The sequence below is a fragment of the Hyperolius riggenbachi genome, chromosome 7, assembly GCF_040937935.1.
Source record: "Hyperolius riggenbachi isolate aHypRig1 chromosome 7, aHypRig1.pri, whole genome shotgun sequence".
In the NCBI taxonomy this organism is placed as follows: Eukaryota; Metazoa; Chordata; class Amphibia; order Anura; family Hyperoliidae; genus Hyperolius; species Hyperolius riggenbachi.
Window position 1 is genome coordinate 120,742,483 of NC_090652.1, and position 21,431 is coordinate 120,763,913.

The 21,431-nt window shown below is 42.9% G+C and overlaps 1 protein-coding gene across 10 annotated transcripts in view; it reads right to left on the reverse strand.

Annotated features, from left to right (window-relative positions):
- Window positions 1–21,431, reverse strand: part of SUN1 (Sad1 and UNC84 domain containing 1) — a 144,398-nt gene that overhangs the window by 13,566 nt on the left and 109,401 nt on the right. For all 10 annotated transcript variants that reach the window (XM_068244596.1, XM_068244594.1, XM_068244595.1 and 7 more), the window contains 7 exons: window positions 19,881–20,114; window positions 12,835–12,909; window positions 12,672–12,712; window positions 8,856–8,997; window positions 6,974–7,219; window positions 5,556–5,640; window positions 4,187–4,302 (listed from right to left, as the gene is read on the reverse strand). In XM_068244596.1, coding sequence (XP_068100697.1) covers window positions 4,187–4,302; window positions 5,556–5,640; window positions 6,974–7,219; window positions 8,856–8,997; window positions 12,672–12,712; window positions 12,835–12,909; window positions 19,881–20,114 — 939 coding nt within the window. The remainder of the gene's footprint in view (window positions 1–4,186; window positions 4,303–5,555; window positions 5,641–6,973; window positions 7,220–8,855; window positions 8,998–12,671; window positions 12,713–12,834; window positions 12,910–19,880; window positions 20,115–21,431) is intronic.

Genomic DNA, 21,431 nt, shown 5'->3' on the forward strand with positions numbered 1-21,431 from the left:
CACCCAATCGCCCGCCCACACGCTCAGATTGCCCTCAACCCCCTCCTTATCGATTCGCCAGTGCATTATTTACATCCGTTCTTCCCTGTAATAACCCACTGATCACCTGTCAATCACCCCCTGTCACTGCCACCCATCAATCACCCCCTGTCACTGCCACCCATCAATCAGCCCCTAACCTGCCCTTTGCGGGCAATCTGATCACCCACCCACACCAATATATCGCCCGCAGATCCGACATCAGATCACCTCCCAAATCCATCGTTTACATCTATTCTCTCCTCTAAACACCCACTAATTACCCATCAATCACCCATCAATCACCCCCTATCACCACCTGTCACTGTTACCCATCAGATTAGACCCTTGCGGGCATCCAATCGCCCGCCCACACGCTCAGATTGCCCTCAACCCCCCCCCCTTATCGATTCGCCAGTGCATTATTTACATCCGTTCTTCCCTGTAATAACCCACTGATCACCTGTCAATCACCCCCTGTCACTGCCACCCATCAATCACCCCCTGTCACTGCCACCCATCAATCAGCCCCTAACCTGCCCCTTGCGGGCAATCTGATCACCCACCCACACCAATAGATCGCCCGCAGATCCGACATCAGATCACCTCCCAAGTGCAGTGTTTACATCTCTTCTCTCCTCTAAACACCCACTAATTACCCATCAATCACCCCCTATCACCACCTGTCACTGTTACCCATCAGATTAGACCCTAATCTGCCCCTTGCGGGCACCCAATCACCCGCCCACACCTCAGAACGCCCTCATACCCCAGCCCTGATCACCTCGCTAGTGCATTGCTTGCATCTATTTCCCCCCTCTAATCACACCTTGAGACACCCATAAATCACCTCCTGTCACCCCCTAGCACACCTACCCATCAGATCAGGCCCTAATTTGCCCCGTGTGGGCTCCTGATCACTCGGCCAAACCCTCAGATCCCCCTCAGACCCCCTTCCGATCACCTCCCCAGTGCATTGATTGCATCTATTTTCCCCTCTAACCGCCCCCTGAGACACCCATCAATCACCTCCTGTCACCCCCCTAGCACTCCTATCCATCAGATCAGGCCCAATTCATCCTGTCATCTAAGAGGCCACCCTGCTTATGACCGTTTCCACAAAATTTGCCCCCTCATAGACCACCTGTCATCAAAATTTGCAGATGCTTATACCCCTGAACAGTCATTTTGAGAAATTTGGTTTCCAGACTACTCACAGTTTTGGGCCCGTAAAATGCCAGGGCAGTATAGGAATCCCACAAGTGACCCCATTTTAGAAAGAAGACACCCCAAGGTATTCTGTTAGGTGTATGATGAGTTCATAGAAGATTTTATTTTTTGTCAAAAGTTAGCGGAAATTGGATTTTTATTGTTTTTTTCACAAAGTGTCATTTTTCACTAACTTGTGACAAAAAAATAAAATCTTCTATGAACTCACCATACCCCTAACGGAATACCTTGGGGTGTCGTCTTTCTAAAATGGGGTCACTTGTGGGGTTCCTATACTGCCCTGGCATTTTAGGGGCCCTAAACCGTAGGGAGTAGTCTAGAAAACAAATGCCTCAAAATGACCTGTGAATAGGACGTTGGGCCCCTTAGCGCACCTAGGCTGCAAAAAAGTGTCACACATGTAGTATCGCCATACTCAGGAGAAGTAGTATAATGTGTTTTGTGGTGTATTTTTACACATACCCATGGGAGAAATCTCTCTGTAAATGGACAATTGTGTGTAAAAAAAATCAAAAATGTGTCATTTACAGAGATATTTCTCCCACCCAGCATGGTTATATGTAAAAATACACCACAAAACACATTATACTACTTCTTCTGAGTACGGCGATACCACATGTGTGACACTTTTTTGCAGCCTAACTGCGCTAAGGGGCCCAAAGTCCAATGAGCATCTTTAGGCTTTACAGGGGTGCTTACAATTAGGCACCCCCCAAAATGCCAGGACAGTGAACACACCCCACAAATGACCCCATTTTGGAAAGTAGACACTTCAAGGTATTCAGAGAGTAGCATAGTGAGTCCGTGGCAGATTTCATTTTTTTTTGTCGCAAGTTAGAAGAAATGGAAACTTTTTTTTTTTTTTTGTTACAAAGTGTCATTTTCCGCTAACTTGTGACAAAAAATAAAATCTTCTATGAACTCACCATGCCTCTCACTGAATACTTTGGGATGTCTTCTTTCCAAAATGGGGTCATTTGGGGGGGGATTTGTACTATCCTGGAATTTTAGCCCCTCATGAAACCTGACAGGTGCGCAGAAAAGTCAGAGATGCTTGAAAATGGGAAAATTCACTTTTGGCACCATAGTTTGTAAACGCTATAACTTTTACCCAATCCAATAAATATACACTGAATGTTTTTTTTTTAATCAAAGACATGTAGCAGAATAACTTTCGCGCTCAAATGTATAGGAAATTTTACTTTATTTGAAAAATGTCAGCACAGAAAGTTAAAAAAGTCATTTTTTTGACAAAATTCATGTCTTTTTTGATGAATATAATAAAAAGTAAAACTCGCAGCAGCAATCAAATAGCACCGAAAGAAAGCTGTATTAGTGACAAGAAAAGGAGGTAAAATTCATTTAGGTGGTAGGTTGTATGACTGAGCCATAAACCGTGAAAGCTGCAGTGGTCCGAATGGAAAAAAAGGCTCTGGTCCTTAAGGGGTTTTATGACTGCAGTCCTTAAGTGGTTAATACTTCAGGTTCCCTTTAAATCTTTGAACATTCTCCTCCCAATTCCCTGGGAACATTAGTGCACATTCTCATTTCTATCCTGCCAAACCGCCCACTCTAAGGAATTGTGTACACATTCTGAATGCATCTTCAACAGGTCAGGACTTTTGAATGAAAGCTTATGGAAGAGCATTAGCCTCCATTTAAAATACATTCTCAATTGTGTTTGGCTTGTACCGTGTGACTTGAATTTGGTTTTACTCAGGCAGTTACTCACTCAATTCATAACAATTTTTTTGGAACAAAATGTATCTAAAACTCATCTCAAAAAACACAATGGCCTCAATTCACTAAGCTTATCTCCTGTCTTTAATAACTCTTCTAGAGTTGTTACCATAGTGATAAGGCATGTAGTATTCAGGAAACATTTTACCTCAGGCAAACCTAAAGTTAACTGTTCTGTCTTTAGGTTAACTCTTTAATCCTTAAAATAACTAAATTAACTACAGAAGAGGTTACGTAAGGAATGAAGAGATAAGATAACTATCTTACTGTGTGGAGGTAAGTTTTCTCTTGCCCTATTATCTCCAGCATGATCTTAGTGAATTGAGGCCAATGTGCCCTGCTATGGTCACATCAGAACATGTAATGGACACATCAAGGAAACTAGTTTAGCCTCCATGTTCCCTCCAGAAAGAGTGCGATACAAAATAAAAACCAAATGGCTTCTGACCAATAGAGGCAGGGGCACAGCTAAGGTTTTTGTAGCCTCAATCGGCCCATAATTTGTGCCCACTTCTCTGATGGGAGCAGCGAGCAAATGGCGCCGTAGTGGAAAAATGGGAGTGGCACACCACTCCCCACGGCTTGCTTGTACCTTGGCAGCACCCCTGAATAGAGGGATTCAATTATTTATGGATGAAACCGCATACATATTTTTTTTGGCGCTTCTAGTTTTGTCTTCTAGAGGCTCTGCTTGCTAAAGGTATGCATCACCGTTGGTATGTGTCTTGATGCAGGCAGTGCCGCTTTCTAGCATGACATTATGCCTTCAGCACCTGTGCTAACTCTAATTTATGGTCTATGGGAGCAATTTACATTCTAAACATTCCAGAAGTTATGGCACCAGCTGTACAATAATTCCTCTTTCTGTAAATGTGTAAATCTTAAATCTGCTGGCAAAAAAACCCTAGTAAACAAATCTTGCAGTATGCTTGAAAGTTCTCCTTTATCTAGGTTATGTTTTAGCCATAAAGCAGCGGCTGCTACAATACCTAATTTTTCAGGCTTGTGTATATGCCTAATTTTTCTGGCCTCTTTACACATGCACATTTTAGGAAAACTGCATATCGCTGTAAAGAGTTACTTTAGATGCTGTTATTCACAATTAAAGGTTACTCAGCAAAGACGACCGTTCATATAAGGGTACATGCTGAGAAAATGCTGAGAGCTGCTGTTCTAGTGGTATAACTAGTGAACTCACCTGTATCACCACTCTGGGAGACTGGGATAAATACCATAATGGAATTCCAAACAAGCTCAGGAGTGCTGTCTTAGTTCCATAGGTTTCAGAACAACGAGTGCCCAGGATGCTGCCACCTACAAGAATAAGCAATGAAGATAAGAGAAGGCTGGATTCAGGCTCCCATCCCATGCGGCTTGACAGCATTTACACTTGTGGAAAGAACAGATTACAATTTGTGTAACAGTTTGCATGAGGCCAACCCTTTCCTTATAAATATTCTTTATAGAAGTCCTGCTTTTCTAAAAGAGTCCATGTGTATGTTTAGTCTATTGGCCTTGCATAGGACCACACTTAAAAGCTTCATATTCTATACAAGAGTAGTTCCTAGTAAGGGCTACAAAACATATAGTGTGACAGCTGCATATACGGACTGGAACGGCCAACTATCTCAGCTTGTGATTTCTATTACGGCTACCCAAGCTCGCAAAGATATGTATTGATTTTGATATCAGTTGTACGATTCACTTTTGGTTCATTTTGGATAGATCATTGATCACATGTGTGACCGGACATGTAAAGGCTACTATTATACCATTTACTTACACTGACATTTATACTATTTTATTCAAAAAGTTGTGAGCCTTAAGTGGGCAGAGAAGGCATGAGAATTCTCCACACAAAGCTGCCTAACACGTCAGTCAAGGCAGAAGATCATGATGCATGGCACACACCTTATGACCTTACACTACTGCTCTTACAACCAGCAGCACAGGAAGCTCAGATTCACTTATGAAAAGGAAATTCATCCTGTACTAAGCACTAACTGCTGCTGGCCCCGCCCGCAATTGCACGCGCTCCCACCATCTTCCGTTAGCCCAGAGATCAATGAATTGATCCAAATCCCCCTATGAAAGGCCGACGCAGTCTATGAGACGGCTCAGTCTTTCACAAACTTCCCACTGTCCCATCCACGCATTACTTCCGTTTTGCGTACTAATACCACGCATACGGAAGTGAGCTGCGAGGACAGCCTGTGGCCAAATAGTAAAATTACATCTAGAAGTAATTTCCAGCCGCAGTGGCCATCAACTTGCGATTCCATAAGTTAGCCGCAGCGGGGAATCAGAGGATCATTCAGAGATGGTGCGGGCACAGGGAGGCTTCAGGGGGCTGGCAGAAGCCCCAGGTAAGTGGAACTCTTTTTAAACATATTGCAGGTTTCTTTTAATTTAATATTTTGACCATTTTTCTCCTTTTGGGTGGTTCTCTCCATTTGCTGACAATGCAGTTCCTAAATTCAAAGTATACCATCTCCCACACATGCCATAATTGGGTAGATGAGTCTATTTGGAAGAGTGCCATGAAAAACAAAGAATAAGAAACTTGCCTCCAGATTCCAGTGCAAAATCCACCATACCAGTGCGGTCTTGAGCATAAAGCTTTAAAGCATTATTTACAAGAACAAGAGCTTCCTAGAAATTGGAATTAAAACAAGAAGAAAAAAAAAAAAACAGTGAATAGAATTGCTCAAGACTGTGCAAATAAATCCTCAATAAGTAAGTCCATAATAGTCAGATATAAACAAAACAGTGTACACAGACTTCCATTCACAAAGCATTACCGTGTGCAGAAATCAGCTGATTTTACTAAACATTTAGTGAAAGGTCATTTCACTAAAGCTGTTACCGCATGGCAAGCTGAAATTACCAACCGGGCTGACACTTCCGTCGTCATCACGCCAGCCGCTACGCGTCATCACGGCGCCCGGTGTGACAGTACTATGCATGCATGGTTTACAGTTAGAAAAGCACGCATGCGCAGTACTGTCACGCCGGACGCCGTGATGACGACGAGCGTCATCGTTCAGGAAGTGTCAGCCCGACACTCGGCTCCGGTGTCGCCGGTCGCGATTTCTGTGGAGAGACCGGGAGAGGAGCCAAGAGGACGCGGGAGACCTCCTGACCTACGGTGGGCTGGAGAAAGCCCCAGGTAAGTTCAGATTTTGTTTTTAACTGGAGTCCCTTTAAAGAGAAACCGTGACCAAAAAGTGAACTTCATCCCATACAGTAGCTGATACCCTCTTTTACATGAGAAATCTATTCCTTTTCACAAACTGATTATCAGGGGGCTCTATTTGGCTGATATTGTGGTGAAACCCCTCCCACAAGAAACTCTGAGGACCATGTTCCTGGGCTGTTTCCTGTCTGTGAACCTTGTTGCATTGTGGGAAATAGCTGTTTACAGCCGTTTCCAACTGCCAAAAAAGCAAGCAGCAGCTACATCACCTGCAAGCTGTAAAAATGTCACCATGTGATAAATGTCAGAATGTAAATCAGGGAGAGGAAAGGTAGTGGGCAAACACTGATTAAATTATTTATACATAATCATTGTAAAAATGAAGCACTTTATTTTCACTCTTTAAATGTTCATCTCAACTCTGGCCATTTCATTAAATATTAAGAACTGATAAGACAGATTCGGAGGGGCTAGAAGGGGACATATGTAGATAAAGGGATGCCTCTCACTATTGTAATAAGTGGAAGAACTCCACCATAACAGAACAGAGACCTACTCCACAGCTGGTTCTACGGTTTACCGAATAGTTCTTTGTGAATTGAAGCAATGTTTTTTGGTAAATTACTGAACTTCAACTGCACCTGTGAAAATATTTTATTATCGAACTGCCCTTTGTGAATTGAAGCCACTGTCTCTAGTAAGCATGCAGCTTGCATTATTACTGACCATTTACACTAATATTTCTCCACAGAAACTTGCAGGAACCCAGTAACACAAAAGTACACCTACCTCCTCAGTAATGCCAGTTACACTTCCAGTTACAGCTCGTTCTATCACTGCCGGGGATGGCATCTTCTTTGTGATAGAGATTTGGTATGTGATATTTTTCAGGATCCGCAGTTCTAGCTCTTGTAACTTGCTGCCAAGATCTTCATGGCTGACATAGTTGGCAGAAAGCCATTGCAGTAAAGACTCTGGAAGGTTTCCATGACTCCCAAACATTACTTGGATGGATTCTCTCACTCTGGCATCCACCTAGAACACAACAATCCATATACTTAACCTAATACAAAGATTCTACCCAGTCTTGTGTAGTACTTAAAAAAAAATACATAAAAGCGTGTTGGCTTAGCTGGTTAGCCACAGCCACTAGTTTTTGTATCTGATAACCATGGAACTTCTGAATACTTTTCTCTACACTGCTGGACTAAAAAAAATAAAAAATAATAATAGTAATAATCATATGTCTGATATATCTGAAAAATCTGGTTGTCCATACAATAATACTGTGGTAGCACAAATCAATCGCCAAGAGGACAACCCTTGTATTACTAATGTGGAACTAAACTGAGAATATCACCTCTACACTAAAAGGATTAGCCACAGCATGATGACCTTTATAGAAAAAAAAAAAAAAAAAGTCTTCACTACAATTAATGGAACTTCTAAAAAAATAAAAAAAGTTTAGAACTTGGTTTCACTTTGCAGGAAGCACTGAAAGGGTTAAGCCTCAGTGTTTACTGTATGGGGAGAGAGCCTGTTTCTGTAGACTGTTCATGGCTGCTAATAAGAACTAATTAGACACTTCATCTGGCTAAACAAACACAGAACACAGCAGTGGATTTCTTCAACTATATGTGTAATAAAAGACTTTTCATTGGGTGCTGTGCAAGAGTTTGGTTCCACTTTAAATTCTGTGTATGGTCCAGGCTGCTGACTCAATTACTAATTTGATTGTACAAGTTTTGATAAAATGGTCATGCTGTGAACATGGAATACCATTTCACAAAGCCAAAAAAATAAAAAAAAAAACTTTCTAAAGTTGAGGGTTTACCCATAAACTTTGACAAGGCATCTTTCACACAGACTACAATAAGTCATTCAAACTTGGTTGTTAAAAATAATTGTAGGTAAATTGAAGACTGAACACAAAAACAATACAACATACCCCTGAAGTTTATAAAGTGTAGAACTTAAGCCCCCATGTCACAGAGGACTGCAACATGCCTTCACTCTTAGTTTTATGAAGTTAAAGGGATCATGAACAGGTTGAAAAATCAGAATTTGCACTTCCTCCAGCCCACCGTAGGCTGCGAGGTCCCCCGGCGTCATCCTGGCTCCTCTCTCGGTCCGTTATTCTGCGACTTGGGCCTGAAGTTGTCAGGGTTGCTTCCCTATGCGGACGATACGAGTCATCACGCCGCCCAGCATGAGAGTCCTGCACATGCGCGGTTCTCTAAGAGCCGTGATGACGCGTATCGTCCACAGTAGGAAGCAGCCCTAACGACTTCAGGCCAAAGTCGTAGAATAATGAGCCGCCAGTGGGACAAGGAGAGGAGCCAGGACGACGCCAGGGGACCTTGCGTGCTATGGAGGGCTGGAGGAAACCCTAGGTAAATGCAAATTCTGATTTTACAACCTGTTCAGGGTCCCTTTAATGTGGCACTATGTCACAAGCCTGTGACCCAGAACTTCTGTTCCATAGGGAAGGCATTGACCAAAAAGAATTATGGCAATTTTATTTAGCAAAGTACTGGAACAGAGCAGATGGTATGGGAACTGAGGAATGTGTGTAACAGGTTAAGGAAGCTTGGGCTTTAAAGAACGATTCACGTGTTGTCGCGAAGAGGTGGAGGTGTGCATTTACATAGCAGTTTGTTGCCTTAATCACCTTTTGAAGAACACAGTCTGGTAGATCACAACTAGACTTTACAATCTGTTCTTTAAGGAACTCGGCCTTGTAAGCAGCAAACTCCTGCTCCAGACTTTCAATTCTTCTCCGTAGCAGACTTTGATCTTGACTTTCACCTTGGCTGCACAAAGGAAACAAAATCTGTAAATGAGTCCCTTAATGACAAAGCCTGCCAATAGATCTTCAGACAACAGGAGACAAGAGGATATGGTGCTGTTTTATGACAGTTCTAACAACTACACAGCCAAAGTGACTGCAGAAATTGCGGTTATTAGATGAGAAATAATCTTGTGCAAGGGAGTGCACCAATCTAATAGTATGCAATCATCCCAGTCACCTCCCATATTGCAGCCACGCCTGTCCATGGAGACATAGTGCAGTAATCCTTCACTCTTTCCAATAAAAAAGGGGAAACCGCCTGGCAGCCATAAAAGAAGCTTGCTTCAAGTCACTCCATGCGGCAGCAAATTTGCAGACAAGATGTATTCTTATACAGTGGAATCTCGTTATAGTAAACTGATATAGTACGTAAACTCCTGGATATAGTAAACGCAGTCCTCAGGTCCCAGCAAATGTGTCTGTATAAAGTTACAATGTATGACCAATTCTGATATAGTAAACTTCTATATTATGGATATAGTAAACTTCTGATAGTTATTTTTATGTATATAGCGCCAACATACTCCGTGGCGCTGTACAAAATAGGAAAACAAACAAGGGGTATGTAATGATACAGATCATATACATCAAATATGAACACTGGTACAAAATACAGAACTGGTGATTACCATGACAGATTTAACATGATGAATAAAATGTATAACAGAGTGCAAGCTATTAAATAAACTTCCAAGACAAAAAAGCGTGAGAGAGCCCTGCCCTTGCGAGCTTAAATCTAAAGCAAGAGGGGGGAGGACTGGAGGTGGGGGAGTATACAGTGTACATACAGGCAGTGCATGATTAGGTTATTTAGTAAGGAGTAAAACTAGACATGAAGTCGAAGGGTAAATTGCCTAAGCTAGAGTATATGCTTGTTGGAAAAGGAGAGTTTTGAGGGAGCGTTTAAAGATCGCAAATGTGAAAGAGTGACGTATGTGCTGTGGAAGGGCATTCCAGAGGAGGGGGTGAGGCACGTGAAAAGTCTTGTATGCGTGAATGTGAGGAGGTGATTCTAGAGGAGGATAAAAGAAGCTTGTGTGCAGATCTGAGATTGCGGTTGGGTTGGTATCTGTAAACTAGTGAGATGTACAGGGGAAAGAGATTGTGGAGAGCTTTGTAGGTTAGGGTTAAAGCGGACCCAAACCAAACTTTTTTTTAATTCAAAATATTTAGTTGCACCACTCTGACACATACAAAGATAATTAAACACTCCTTCAAGCCTATCAGCATTTTAGTGCCTGCTTTTCACCCTTCTCTGTTCATAACTAGGGTTATGCTGGATACACACGTTGCGTTTTCCCATGCGATTCGCGGGATCGATTCATCGATTCGATTATTTCCAACATGTTCAATCGTGTTTCGATGGATACAGCTGTCGATTTTGCATATTAAGTATGCAAAATCGACGGCTGTATCCATCGAAACACGATCGAACATGTTGGAAATAATCGAATCGACTGAATCGATCCCGCGAATCGCACGGGAAAACGCAACGTGTGTATCCAGCATATACAGGTGGCAGCCATTAGCAATTCCTTCTTTGCTGGACACCATCTACTACACCAGTTTGCCGGATTCTGTCCCGGCAATTTGAAAGTAAGGGAGGGGTTTCTCCAATAAATGTAAAATATTTGATATTTGTCATCATGCAGCTGAAAAAAGGCTGCTATTTATTATTATAATTTATAAAATAGATTTTATTTCTGAAATCGTGTATTTTTAATTTGGGTCCACTTTAAGAGTTTGAACTGGATCCTCTGGTTAATTGGTAGCCAATGAAGAGCTTGACAGAGAGAAGCCGCAGAGGAAGACCGAGAAGAGAGATGAATGAGACGAGCAGCTGAGTTCAGTACAGATTGGAGCGGTGACAGTCTGTTAGTTGGAAGTCTACCAAGCAATATATTACAATAGCCCAAGCGAGATATAAGAGCATGTACTAACATTTTAGTTGTGTTCTGAGTGAGAAAAGGTCGGATGCATTAGTTTAAGTGGACCTGAACTCTTGAACAGGACAGAAGGAAAACAGAGAAATGCACCCTGTATGTATTTGGAGAGTTTAGCCCATCTAATTCCCCCCTCATCTGTGTCTAATCACACGTCGTAATTTGATCTCTCCCCTGTCAGCTGACTGCCTTGGCAGAGAAGCTCATTTGAAAGCACAGGATGTTAACAATATGTCTGCTTCCATGAAAGCAGGAAGTAGAAACACTGGAGATTTATTTTTAGGATCTGGATCAGCTGTAACAAAGAAATGGTTTCCTTCAAAGGTTATTATGCTGTTGCATATCTTTTAGAGCAGAGAGGAAGTTCAGGTCTGCTTTAAAGTGGTTTTAAACTCTGACAACTTTTTATAACCCATACAATTATCATATTTGCTTTTGTGTATAAGTATTATTTATTTAGAAATGATAAGTTCCCAAAGTTCAGTTTATTTACTTTGAAAGCTGCTGGTGCATTGTATTCATAACCGTTGTATTTCTATTGTAAATGCACCCAGTAATGATTCCTGAGCAGTGTTTCAGTTCAGGACTCAGCAGAAGTTTCTGCACAGTCAGAGAATGTTTACTTAGTTGTATCAAGTAAAGAATGTAAACACAAGATAAGATTATCACCAGTTCTGATGGGACTGCCCCTGAAGGAGAAAAAAAAGTCAGTCCCGTGATTTAACCTCCCTGGCGTTTTGATTATGCGCAGTCAAACGGCTGCGCATGGTTTTTTTAAACCTATTTTTTTTTTAATCATGTAGCTAGCCTAGCGCTAGCTACGACACCCCCCCTCCCTTCCGATTGCCGCCAGCGGAGCCTATGCCCGTCAGGAAATCCCATTCTGAAAGGGATTTCCTTCAGGGCTTTCCCCGTCGCCATAGTGAGGAACGGAATGACGTCATTGACGTCATAGGGAGTCCCGATTCACCCCTCAGCGTTGTCTGGCACTGATTGGCCAGGCTGCGCAAGGGGCGTGCGGGGGGGGGGGGGCTGTTTCGCGTCGGGTAGCGGCGGATCAACGTCGATCGCAGCAAACACGCAGCTAGCAAAGTGCTACCTGTGTGTTTGAAAAAGAAAAATTATTCAAATCGGCCCAGCAGGGCCTGAGCGGTGACCTCCGGCGTCTCTGGGCGAGCTCAGCTCGTCCAGAATGCTAGGGAGGTTGACCCTTTGAATGCTGTTTTACTAAAAAAAAAAAATGTGTTAGTATATTATATGCTGTAAATCTTTTAGAGCAAAGAAGAAATGCTGGGATTCATTCCACTTTAACTACTTTCCCTGGTCCCTTGGAGTTTACTATAAAGGCCTTCTATTGTAATAAATGTGGGCCAAATATAGGTATCATCTGCACACAAACATATCAGCCTGAAAGTATATAAAATTCCATGACATCAAAACTTCGATAGAAAATATTTCAGATGTAAAAATATCTGCTTTCTGATTTTACTGAAGATCTGATACGCGACCTGAATATGTGTGATAGAGACCATCTCAAGGTTGTCTGGAGACAAACATTTGCTGCTAGCAGTCATTCATCACAGTACGCGATTTATCATGACGTGTCACTACTGTTTACGCACACAAGTGCTTTTATCTGAGACAAGTGGAAAGGAAATGTATATATGTGACCTGGGTCACAGAAGAAAATTACCTAGTGTTAGTCTGTGCTCGCTGCCGGTCTTCCTCGATGGCCTATAAAAACAAGAAAAATGGGAAGAGGCTAAAAATAAAATCTATAAATGGAAAGTCATTAGGAGTCAAGTGCTTCTTTTTCTCCTTCAGGACTCTTGAGGAATAGCAGCCAGTCTGCATACCTCTGACAGCTTGCCCAGCAGTGCTTCCAAGTGTAGGATGCGGGCTTCATGGCTACTGGCAACTGAATCTTCATCCTATCATGGGAGAAAAGAGGTGGGGAAAAAAAAAACAGAAAGTAAATCATTTGGAACCATCATCTGGCTAAAGTAGCTTTTGAGTCAAGACTTCTATGCACTACTACAGAAACAAGTTGGTCATTTTTATGTAGGTAGGGAAAAGCAGGATTATCCACCAGGCAACCTAGACAGGTGCCTGGGGACTAGTGGGTGTCAAGGGGCCCGTCCCTCCACTTCAGCTTGCCAAAAGGATCACAAGGGGACACAAAATCTACTACCTTGCCTAGACAAGACAAATAACATTTACCGTATATTGCGCTTTTCTCCTGGCGGACTCACAGCACTTGAGCTGCAGCCACTTATGCTGGGCATAGACGGGTCGATACCTTTTCAAATCGAGCCGCTGATGGCTCGATTGATAATATCCGACAGGTCCGATGACCCGCCGGATCGATTCCCCGCTCGATCCCCGCAGGCGGACAATAGCGGGGAATCGAGCAGAAGAGAAGGAGCGCCCGCGTGGACGAGCAGCAATTGATCCGGACAGCGGCGGGAGTCGATCTAGCGGCTAATTGAGCCGCCGGGTCGACTCGTGTATGCCCAGCATAAGGCACAATCTGTATAAATGTTAGGGAGTCTAGTCCAAGGACTGCTTACTGAATAGGTGCTGGCTTACTGAACAGGAAGAGCCAAGATGGGTTTCCTGTGTCAGAGGCAGAGCTCTTAAAGAGAACCCAAACTAAGAAGGATATGGATTTTTCCTTTTAAAATAATACCAGTTGCCTTAAGCAAGCAACTGGTATTGTTTGAAAGGAAACATCCATATCCCTCTCAGTTAAGGCTCCCTTTATCCAGTACACTATCCAGCCACTAGTGTTGTCCGGATCATGAACGATTCGGATCTTTGATCCGAATTTCTTTTGTGAGTCGAATCATCAGGATCATCAAAATGTACGATTCGGTTTACAAAGGGGGTGGAGCCAGGAGCGACACGCCCCCCCCTCAGCAGGAAGGGGGGTCCTGGAAGCAGAGCAGAGATGGATCGCTCAGTTGGAGGGGAGCCAGCCTTGCAGGGACAGGTAGATGAGAGAGGGGACATGGGTGCCACTGCCAGATATGTGTAGAGCACACATACTGGCTGTAATGTGCTGCCCATTTTAGGCTGTCTGTTCCGTAGTTGTGCACAGTGAACAAATGGGAAAGTTTTGGCCCAGAAGCACGGCTCAGTAACTTTACAGACACCGTGCTGGGCTAGAATGACAGGGCAGGCACTGTGATTGCAGTGCAATATGATCCTCCTGCACTCTGCTCTAAACCGCTGCACAACTTCTCCCTAAATTTATGATGAATGTTGGAGGTGAGAAAAGGACACATTGGGGAATGCTTTCTTTCACTGTGAGACGTTTGCATTCAAAGTATACAGATGAACATATAGGTGAAATATATTTAAAGCATATGATTGCAACATGTGGGTAATGTGTGCAAAAAACATTTCTGCTCTCTGCTCACCCCTCTTCGTCCACCTCCTCCCTTCTCTGTCCACTTCCTGCCCTTCTCTGTCCACCATCCCCCCTTCTCTGTCCACTGCAGGGAAAGTCCTGTCCTGCTAGTCATTTCACCCCCGATTTCTTCCCTAGTAAAATGATTCGAGATTCGGTTCAAAGATCCAGATCTTTTCAATGATCCGATTCGAATCATCCGAATCATTGAAAAGATCCGGACTTCCCATCTCTACCAGCAACCTTTACATCTCAATCCATCTCTGAGATAGGGTGCAAGTGCTGGATTAGGAATTCTTGGGAGGGGGCGGAGGGAGGCATTATTCTGCATCTATGCACAGGTAAAAGGTCACTGTATAATAATTAATGAATTCCATGCTTGTCTAGCATTCAGAGAAAAACACTGTACAATGAAATGCAACAATATACAAGTCCATGTTAAAGGTTTCCCTGAGAGGCGTTTTCCACTATGTGCTTTTTGCAATGCGATTCCGATCTCTGTAAGATCACAAAACACTAGGTACTCACTCAACTGGTGGAAACCACACGGGGAGGTTTCCATTAGTGCACTGAAACATCATTTTTTCTGATCGCAAATCGCCATCATGCTGCATTTTTTGTGCGCTTGCGTTCCTATACAAAGTATAGTAGTGCAGGAAAATCACAGAGCAATTCCGCCCGCTATGCTATTCTTTCACGATTCAGGAATTCAAAATATTTTCCCGCCCGTTTTCTCTCCTTTTGGAAATTGCAAACACAAAGCAAATGCTTCATACATCTGTCGGATCATAGAGGAAACAGGAAGTGGATAAGAGTGCTTAATCATTGTTTGATTGCTGCACATTCATGCGGTTTATCTACAGCTGAGTAATGTATACAGCTCAATGGAGAGGTGATGAGGGGCAGTGCACTGACAAGCTTGCAACTGCAGCATGGAGCACAAAAGAAGAAAATGCACTCGTTTACCACTAGTAGTCTAGCATTCTGCATTCTGCTTAGGTGGATTGTTAAAAGACATGGGGCAGCTATACTTCATACTTCATTTTCCGCCAAAATCTCACAAAACAATTGGATCTGGCGAGTTTCCACTGGCATGTGTGAGGCTGGACCCTGACAGTAGAATACACCCTCACATCATTTAGCCCGCATACACACCTACCAACTACTGTATCTGTCCAACTCTCTGCCAAACTCGTCTGTTAAGCCCCATACACACGCTCAGCAGCGGTCTTTTATGCAGCACAATTGTCAAAGAGCTTTTGTTGTGAAACAAGTTGAAAAAAAAAAAAAAAAAAAAAAAACTATAAAAAAGTATTTTACCATTGTTCAAAAAGCTGATAAGACTGATAAGAAGTCAATACAACAGTTGGATTGACTTCTTATCAGCTGTTTGGACAATAGCAAAAAAACCCCCTTTTTTTTAGTTGTTTAAACTTCTCACAACAAAAGCTGTTTGACAATTGTGCTGCATAAAAGACCGCTGTTGAGCGTGTTGGACAGATAGTTGGTAAGTGTATGTGAACCATAAGCACAAGGATATGAATCACACATCCCAGATGCATTGACATTTTAATTCAGAGCGGTCTGATAAAAAAGATTAGATATACACTTTACAAATCAGTATTCAGTGTCATTTGAAGTGTGTTTTTGCCTAGTTACAAAAAGGTAGCTACCATTTTGGTTGCATTGGAGAAGCCTTATTGTGAACCAAAACCATTTGACAGTGTCTTGCTGTAGCCCTCGCTGTGTCCTAACAAAACCTTTATGTATGAAATGACAAAATTTTGCACTTAAAGGATACCCGAACTGATATGTGACATGATGAGATAGACATGTGTATGTACAGTGCCTAGCACACACATTTAACTATTTCAGGCAGAGAAAGAAAAAAAGGAACACAGCATAGTTATATCAGGTATGCAAGTGGCTGACTCAGTCCTGACTCTTGACAGGAAGTGACTACAGTGTGACCCTCACTGATAAGAAATTCCAACTATAAAATATATTCCTAGCGGAATATGGCTTCTGAGAGCAAGAAAGAGGTAAAAAAAGGGGAATTTCTTATCAGTGAGGGTCACACTGTAGTCACTTCCTGTCTGAGTCAGGACTGAGTCAGCCACTTGCATACCGGATATTTAAATATTTCAGGCAGAAAAAGAAAAAAAAAAAAAGGAACACAGCCTAGTTATGTGTGTGCTAGGCACTGTACATACACATGTCTATCTCATGTCACATGTCAGTTTGGGTGTCCTTTAAGGGGCCCATACACCTAACGATTTTCCCTCCGATATACACGAAACGGCTGTGAAATCACCGCGCACACCGCTGACAGAACGATCGATTTCCGTCCGAAATTGATCATTCCCGTCGATTCCCATCCACCCATCCGTGCGGAAGATTTTTCTCAGTCGCCGGCAGGTCGGGAGTGTGTCGTTAGCAGTGTTCGAATGCCCGACAACCGACGCAATACAGCGGTAATACATTACCTGCTCCAGCCGGCGCGAGTCCCCTGGTCGTCTTCTCCGCTTCAGGCTCCAGACCGTTTCTTCTCCGCTTCGGGCTCCAGAGCTACACAGAACTTCCTGTCCCGGCAGGAAGTTCAAACAGTAGAGCGCCCTCTACTGTTTAAACTTCCCCTGGACAGGAAGTTCAGTAGCCGGAGCGGAGAAGAAGACAGCGGGGACTCGCGTCGGCCGGAACAGGTAATGTATGCAAAGGGGGGGGGGGGGGGGGGGCAGCAGCGGCAGCTGCACAGATTGTTATCTGTTTCAGGCTGAAATCGATTCACAATCTGTTTGCAGTAAAGGTGGCCATACGATCCCTCTCTGATCAGATTCGATCAGAGAGGGATCTATCTGTTGGTCGAATGTGATGGCAAATCGACCAGTGTATGGCCACCTTTAAACATAAGCCAGGACTGCCAGGCTGCTGGGTACTTCTATTCTTCCCTCTAAACTGGGTTGTTTGGCCATACACTTGGTGTGGAGTTAAAAACTGGTGTACCTACAGCTGCAGTGGGGAAGATGTCAATAGATGAGTTACTGCCAGAGTTGCAGAGTAGCTCACTGTCCATGTGGTGGACAAGTGGAGCAGGTGCTGTTGTGGCCAGAAAGGTTCCCTCCCTGTGACCACGAGGTAGGAAAAGTTATGTTCATTACATTTCTTGCTGTTGGTGAGGAGTCTGTTGATCTCTGAGGCCCCCCTGCAGAATCTCTGGCTCTGCCAAGGACACCTCATTAAGTCCATCCCCCACCATTCTCTCACACAGAGTTAGTAACCCATTCTGGAATCAAACTACAGTGTAAGTATGCAGTCCATTCATCTTTACAGCTGTAAATACCTAAAGCAATTCAGTAGATAAGTGCCCATTCCTAAACATGCCAGTTATGCTCCAACACAGCTAAAGTAAACAAAGACCATAGATTACATTTTGATACATAAAAGTAATAAAGCCAGTGGTGTAGCAATAGGGGATGCAGAGGTTGCAACCACACCAAGGCCTTTGGGCCAGAGGGTCACTCCTTTAAAGGCAGTATTAGCTCTTTATTGGTCCTGTGCTGGTAATGATCACATCAATACATGCTTTGAATAGTAGTAATCATTACCAAACTGTTCTCCATCCCCTTCTTACACCTATAATACGTTGGCTGTGCTTGGCAGGTTTTGGTGTGCTATATCAATTGTTATATACAGGGAGTGCAGAATTATTAGGCAAATTAGTATTTTGACCACATCATCCTCTTTATGCATGTCGTCTTACGCCAAGATGTATAGGCTCGAAAGCCTACTACCAATTAAGCATATTAGGTGATGTGCATCTCTGTAATGAGAAGGGGTGTGGTCTAATGACATTAACACCCTATATCAGGTGTGCATAATTTATTAGGCAACTTCCTTTCCTTTGGAAAAATGGGTCAAAAGAAGGACTTGTCAGGCTTGTCAGGCTCAAAAAAGTCAAAAATAGTGAGCTATCTTGCAGAGGGATGCAGTACTCTGAAGCGTGATCATCGAACAATCAAACGTTTCCTTCAAAAGAGTCAACAGGGTCGCAAGAAGCGTGTGGAAAAACCAAGGTGCAAAATAACTGCCCATGAACTGAGAAAAGTCAAGCGTGCAGCTGCCAAGATGCCACTTGCCACCAGTTTGGCCATATTTCAGAGCTGCAACATCACTGGAGTGCCCAAAAGCACAATGTTTGCAATACTCAGAGACATGGCCAAGGTAAGAAAGGCTGAAAGACGACCACCACTGAACAAGACACACAAGCTGAAACGTCAAAACTGGGCCAAGAAATATCTCAAGACTGATTTTTCTAAGGTTTTATGGACTGATGAAATGAGAGTGAGTCTTGATGGGCCAGATGGATGGGCCCGTGGCTGGATTGGTAAAGGGCAGAGAGCTCCAGTCTGACTCAGACGCCAGCAAGGTGGAGGTGGAGTACTGGTTTGGGCTGGTATCAAAGATGAGCTTGTGGGGCCTTTTCGGGTTGAGGATGGAGTCAAGCTCAACTCCCAGTCCTACTGCCAGTTTCTGGAAGACACCTTCTTCAAGCAGTGGTATAGGAAGGAGTCTGCATCCTTCAAGAAAAACATGATTTTCATGTAGGACAATGCTCCATCACACGCGTCCAAGTACTCCACAGCGTGGCTGGCAAGAAAGGGTGTAAAAGAAGAAAAACTAATAACATGGCCTCCTTGTTCACCTGATCTGAACCCCATTGAGAACCTGTGGTCCATCATAAAATGTGAGATTTACAAGGAGGGAAAACAGTACACCTCTCTGAACAGTGTCTGGGAGGCTGTGGTTGCTGCTGCACGCAATGTTGATGGTGAACAGATCAAAACACTGACAGAATCCATGGATGGCAGGCTTTTGAGTGTCCATGCAAAGAAAGGTGGCTATATTGGTCACTGATTTGTTTTTGTTTTGTCTTTGAATGTCAGAAATGTATATTTGTGAATGTTGAGATGTTATATTGGTTTCACTGGTAAAAATAAATAATTGAAATGGGTATATATTTGTTTTTTGTGAAGTTGCCTAATAATTATGCACAGTAATAGTCACCTGCACACGCAGATATCCCCCTAAAATAGCTAAAACTAAAAACTACTTTTAAAAATATTCAGCTTTGATATTAATGAGTTTTTTGGGTTCATTGAGAACATGGTTGGTGTTCAATAATAAAATTATTCCTCAAAAATACAAGCTTGCCTAATAATTCTGCACTCCCTGTATAGTGTGCTTAGGTAGCCCAATGTAAAGCCTGCACTGGACCCCAAAGCTCCTTAGCTATGCTACTAGTTAAATCAATATTTTCTACATTTCAGTAAACAGAAGGGTCTCTGTTAGAATTCTACGGCTTTCTTTATCCCCACTTGCAGGATTTTAATTTTATATACTAAAGACCAGGCATGGATTATCCAACAAATTATACTAGAGAGTATTCTAGGTGTCAGTTATACTCCTAATGTTTAGAGTTATAAACCTCACCATGGATTTGTCTCTTAAGTCCACCTTTATCTTGGCAAAGCGCTCCTCAAGAAGACTGGCAATTACAGATGACATGTGGCCTTGGTCATTCATCTGTCCCATCTGTTCTTGGATACCAACCACCAAAAGTCGTAATTTTTCATAATCTTCCAGATGATGACTGTGATGGTCCGTCATTAACCCCAACTTCCTCTCTAGTTCCTTCACTCGAGTATCAAAGACAAGACCCAATGCCTGAAAGATACGATACAATTATATAAACGCTGGAAAGAATATATACAATTAGCATCCAGTACTTCCACAAGAAAAGAACATTTGCAGCAGGTTAAGAATGCTTACTTGTCACTGCCTTATATTTTGAAAAGGTTGAACCTCCTCCATAATGCAAAACTACTGCTTTACTCATTTTCTCCTAAAAGGAAGCGTGAGAAGACAGGAGGAGCACCATTGTTTGCACTGATCTCACAGTCAGCTACCAACATCTTCTGGTTTCACATTGTACCTGAAAACTGCTAACTCAGAGAAGATAGGTGTGCTGTGTAAGTAACCTGAACGTAAAATCACAATATGGGGGCAGCACCAGTGCTTGAGGACTGTTTCTGAGGAGTAAATATGATTTTAGTATACTGGTTGTGTAGAGTTCATGGGGTTATCATCTGGCTACCTATCCTGTAGGGGGTGAGGAGATCTGGCTGCCTATACTAGAGGAGGGTCATCTGGCTACCTATACTGGCGTAGTACTCAGGTTAGGCCTTCTTCATACAGGAGGCTGCTCCCATGCCTGGGTCGGGTGCTTGCTAGTTCTTGGTATCGACAGTAAAGAGGTGGCCGGCCACCCATATAGTCAAGTCAGAGTGTGGCCACAGACGCAACGAGTCACAGTTTTCTGCCAAATCAGGACACGCATAGGGCTATAAATGCGGCTATTCGGCTGCATGTAATTACAGCCAAAAGGCACTTGAGGCTGGCACCCGGGAGGGTTAACTGCCTGACAAACGCAGTTCAGCCTACTGTGGGAAAGGGTGCTTTGCGATAAGTGGATTTTGCCATCATTGACCTACAACATACAAATAAGAAGTACGTTTTTTCCAGAGTAAAATGAGCCATAAATTACTTTTCTCCTATGTTGCTGTCACTTACAGTAGGTAGTAAAAATCTGACAGAAGCGACAGGTTTTGGGCTAGTCCATCTCTTCATGGGGGATTGTCAGGGATTTATTTTCAAAAGCACTTAGTGAATGGCAGTTGCTCTGTTCAACTGCCAAAAAACTGTAGCAAGCAGGAAAGCTGGGCAGCATCATTGTTTCAATCCTTTTTAGGAAATGTCTTTAAAAAGAATAAAAGCCTCGCTGAGAATGCCCTATGAAGAGATGGACTAGTCCAAAACCTGTCACTTCTGTCAGATTTCTACTACCTACTGTAAGTGACAGCAACATAGGAGAAAAGTAATTTATGGATCATTTTACGCTGGAAAAAACATACTTATTTGTATATGTTTTGCCATATTTAAAATTTTACAGTTTTTTGCCATAGTGCCCCTTTAAGTTTCTTC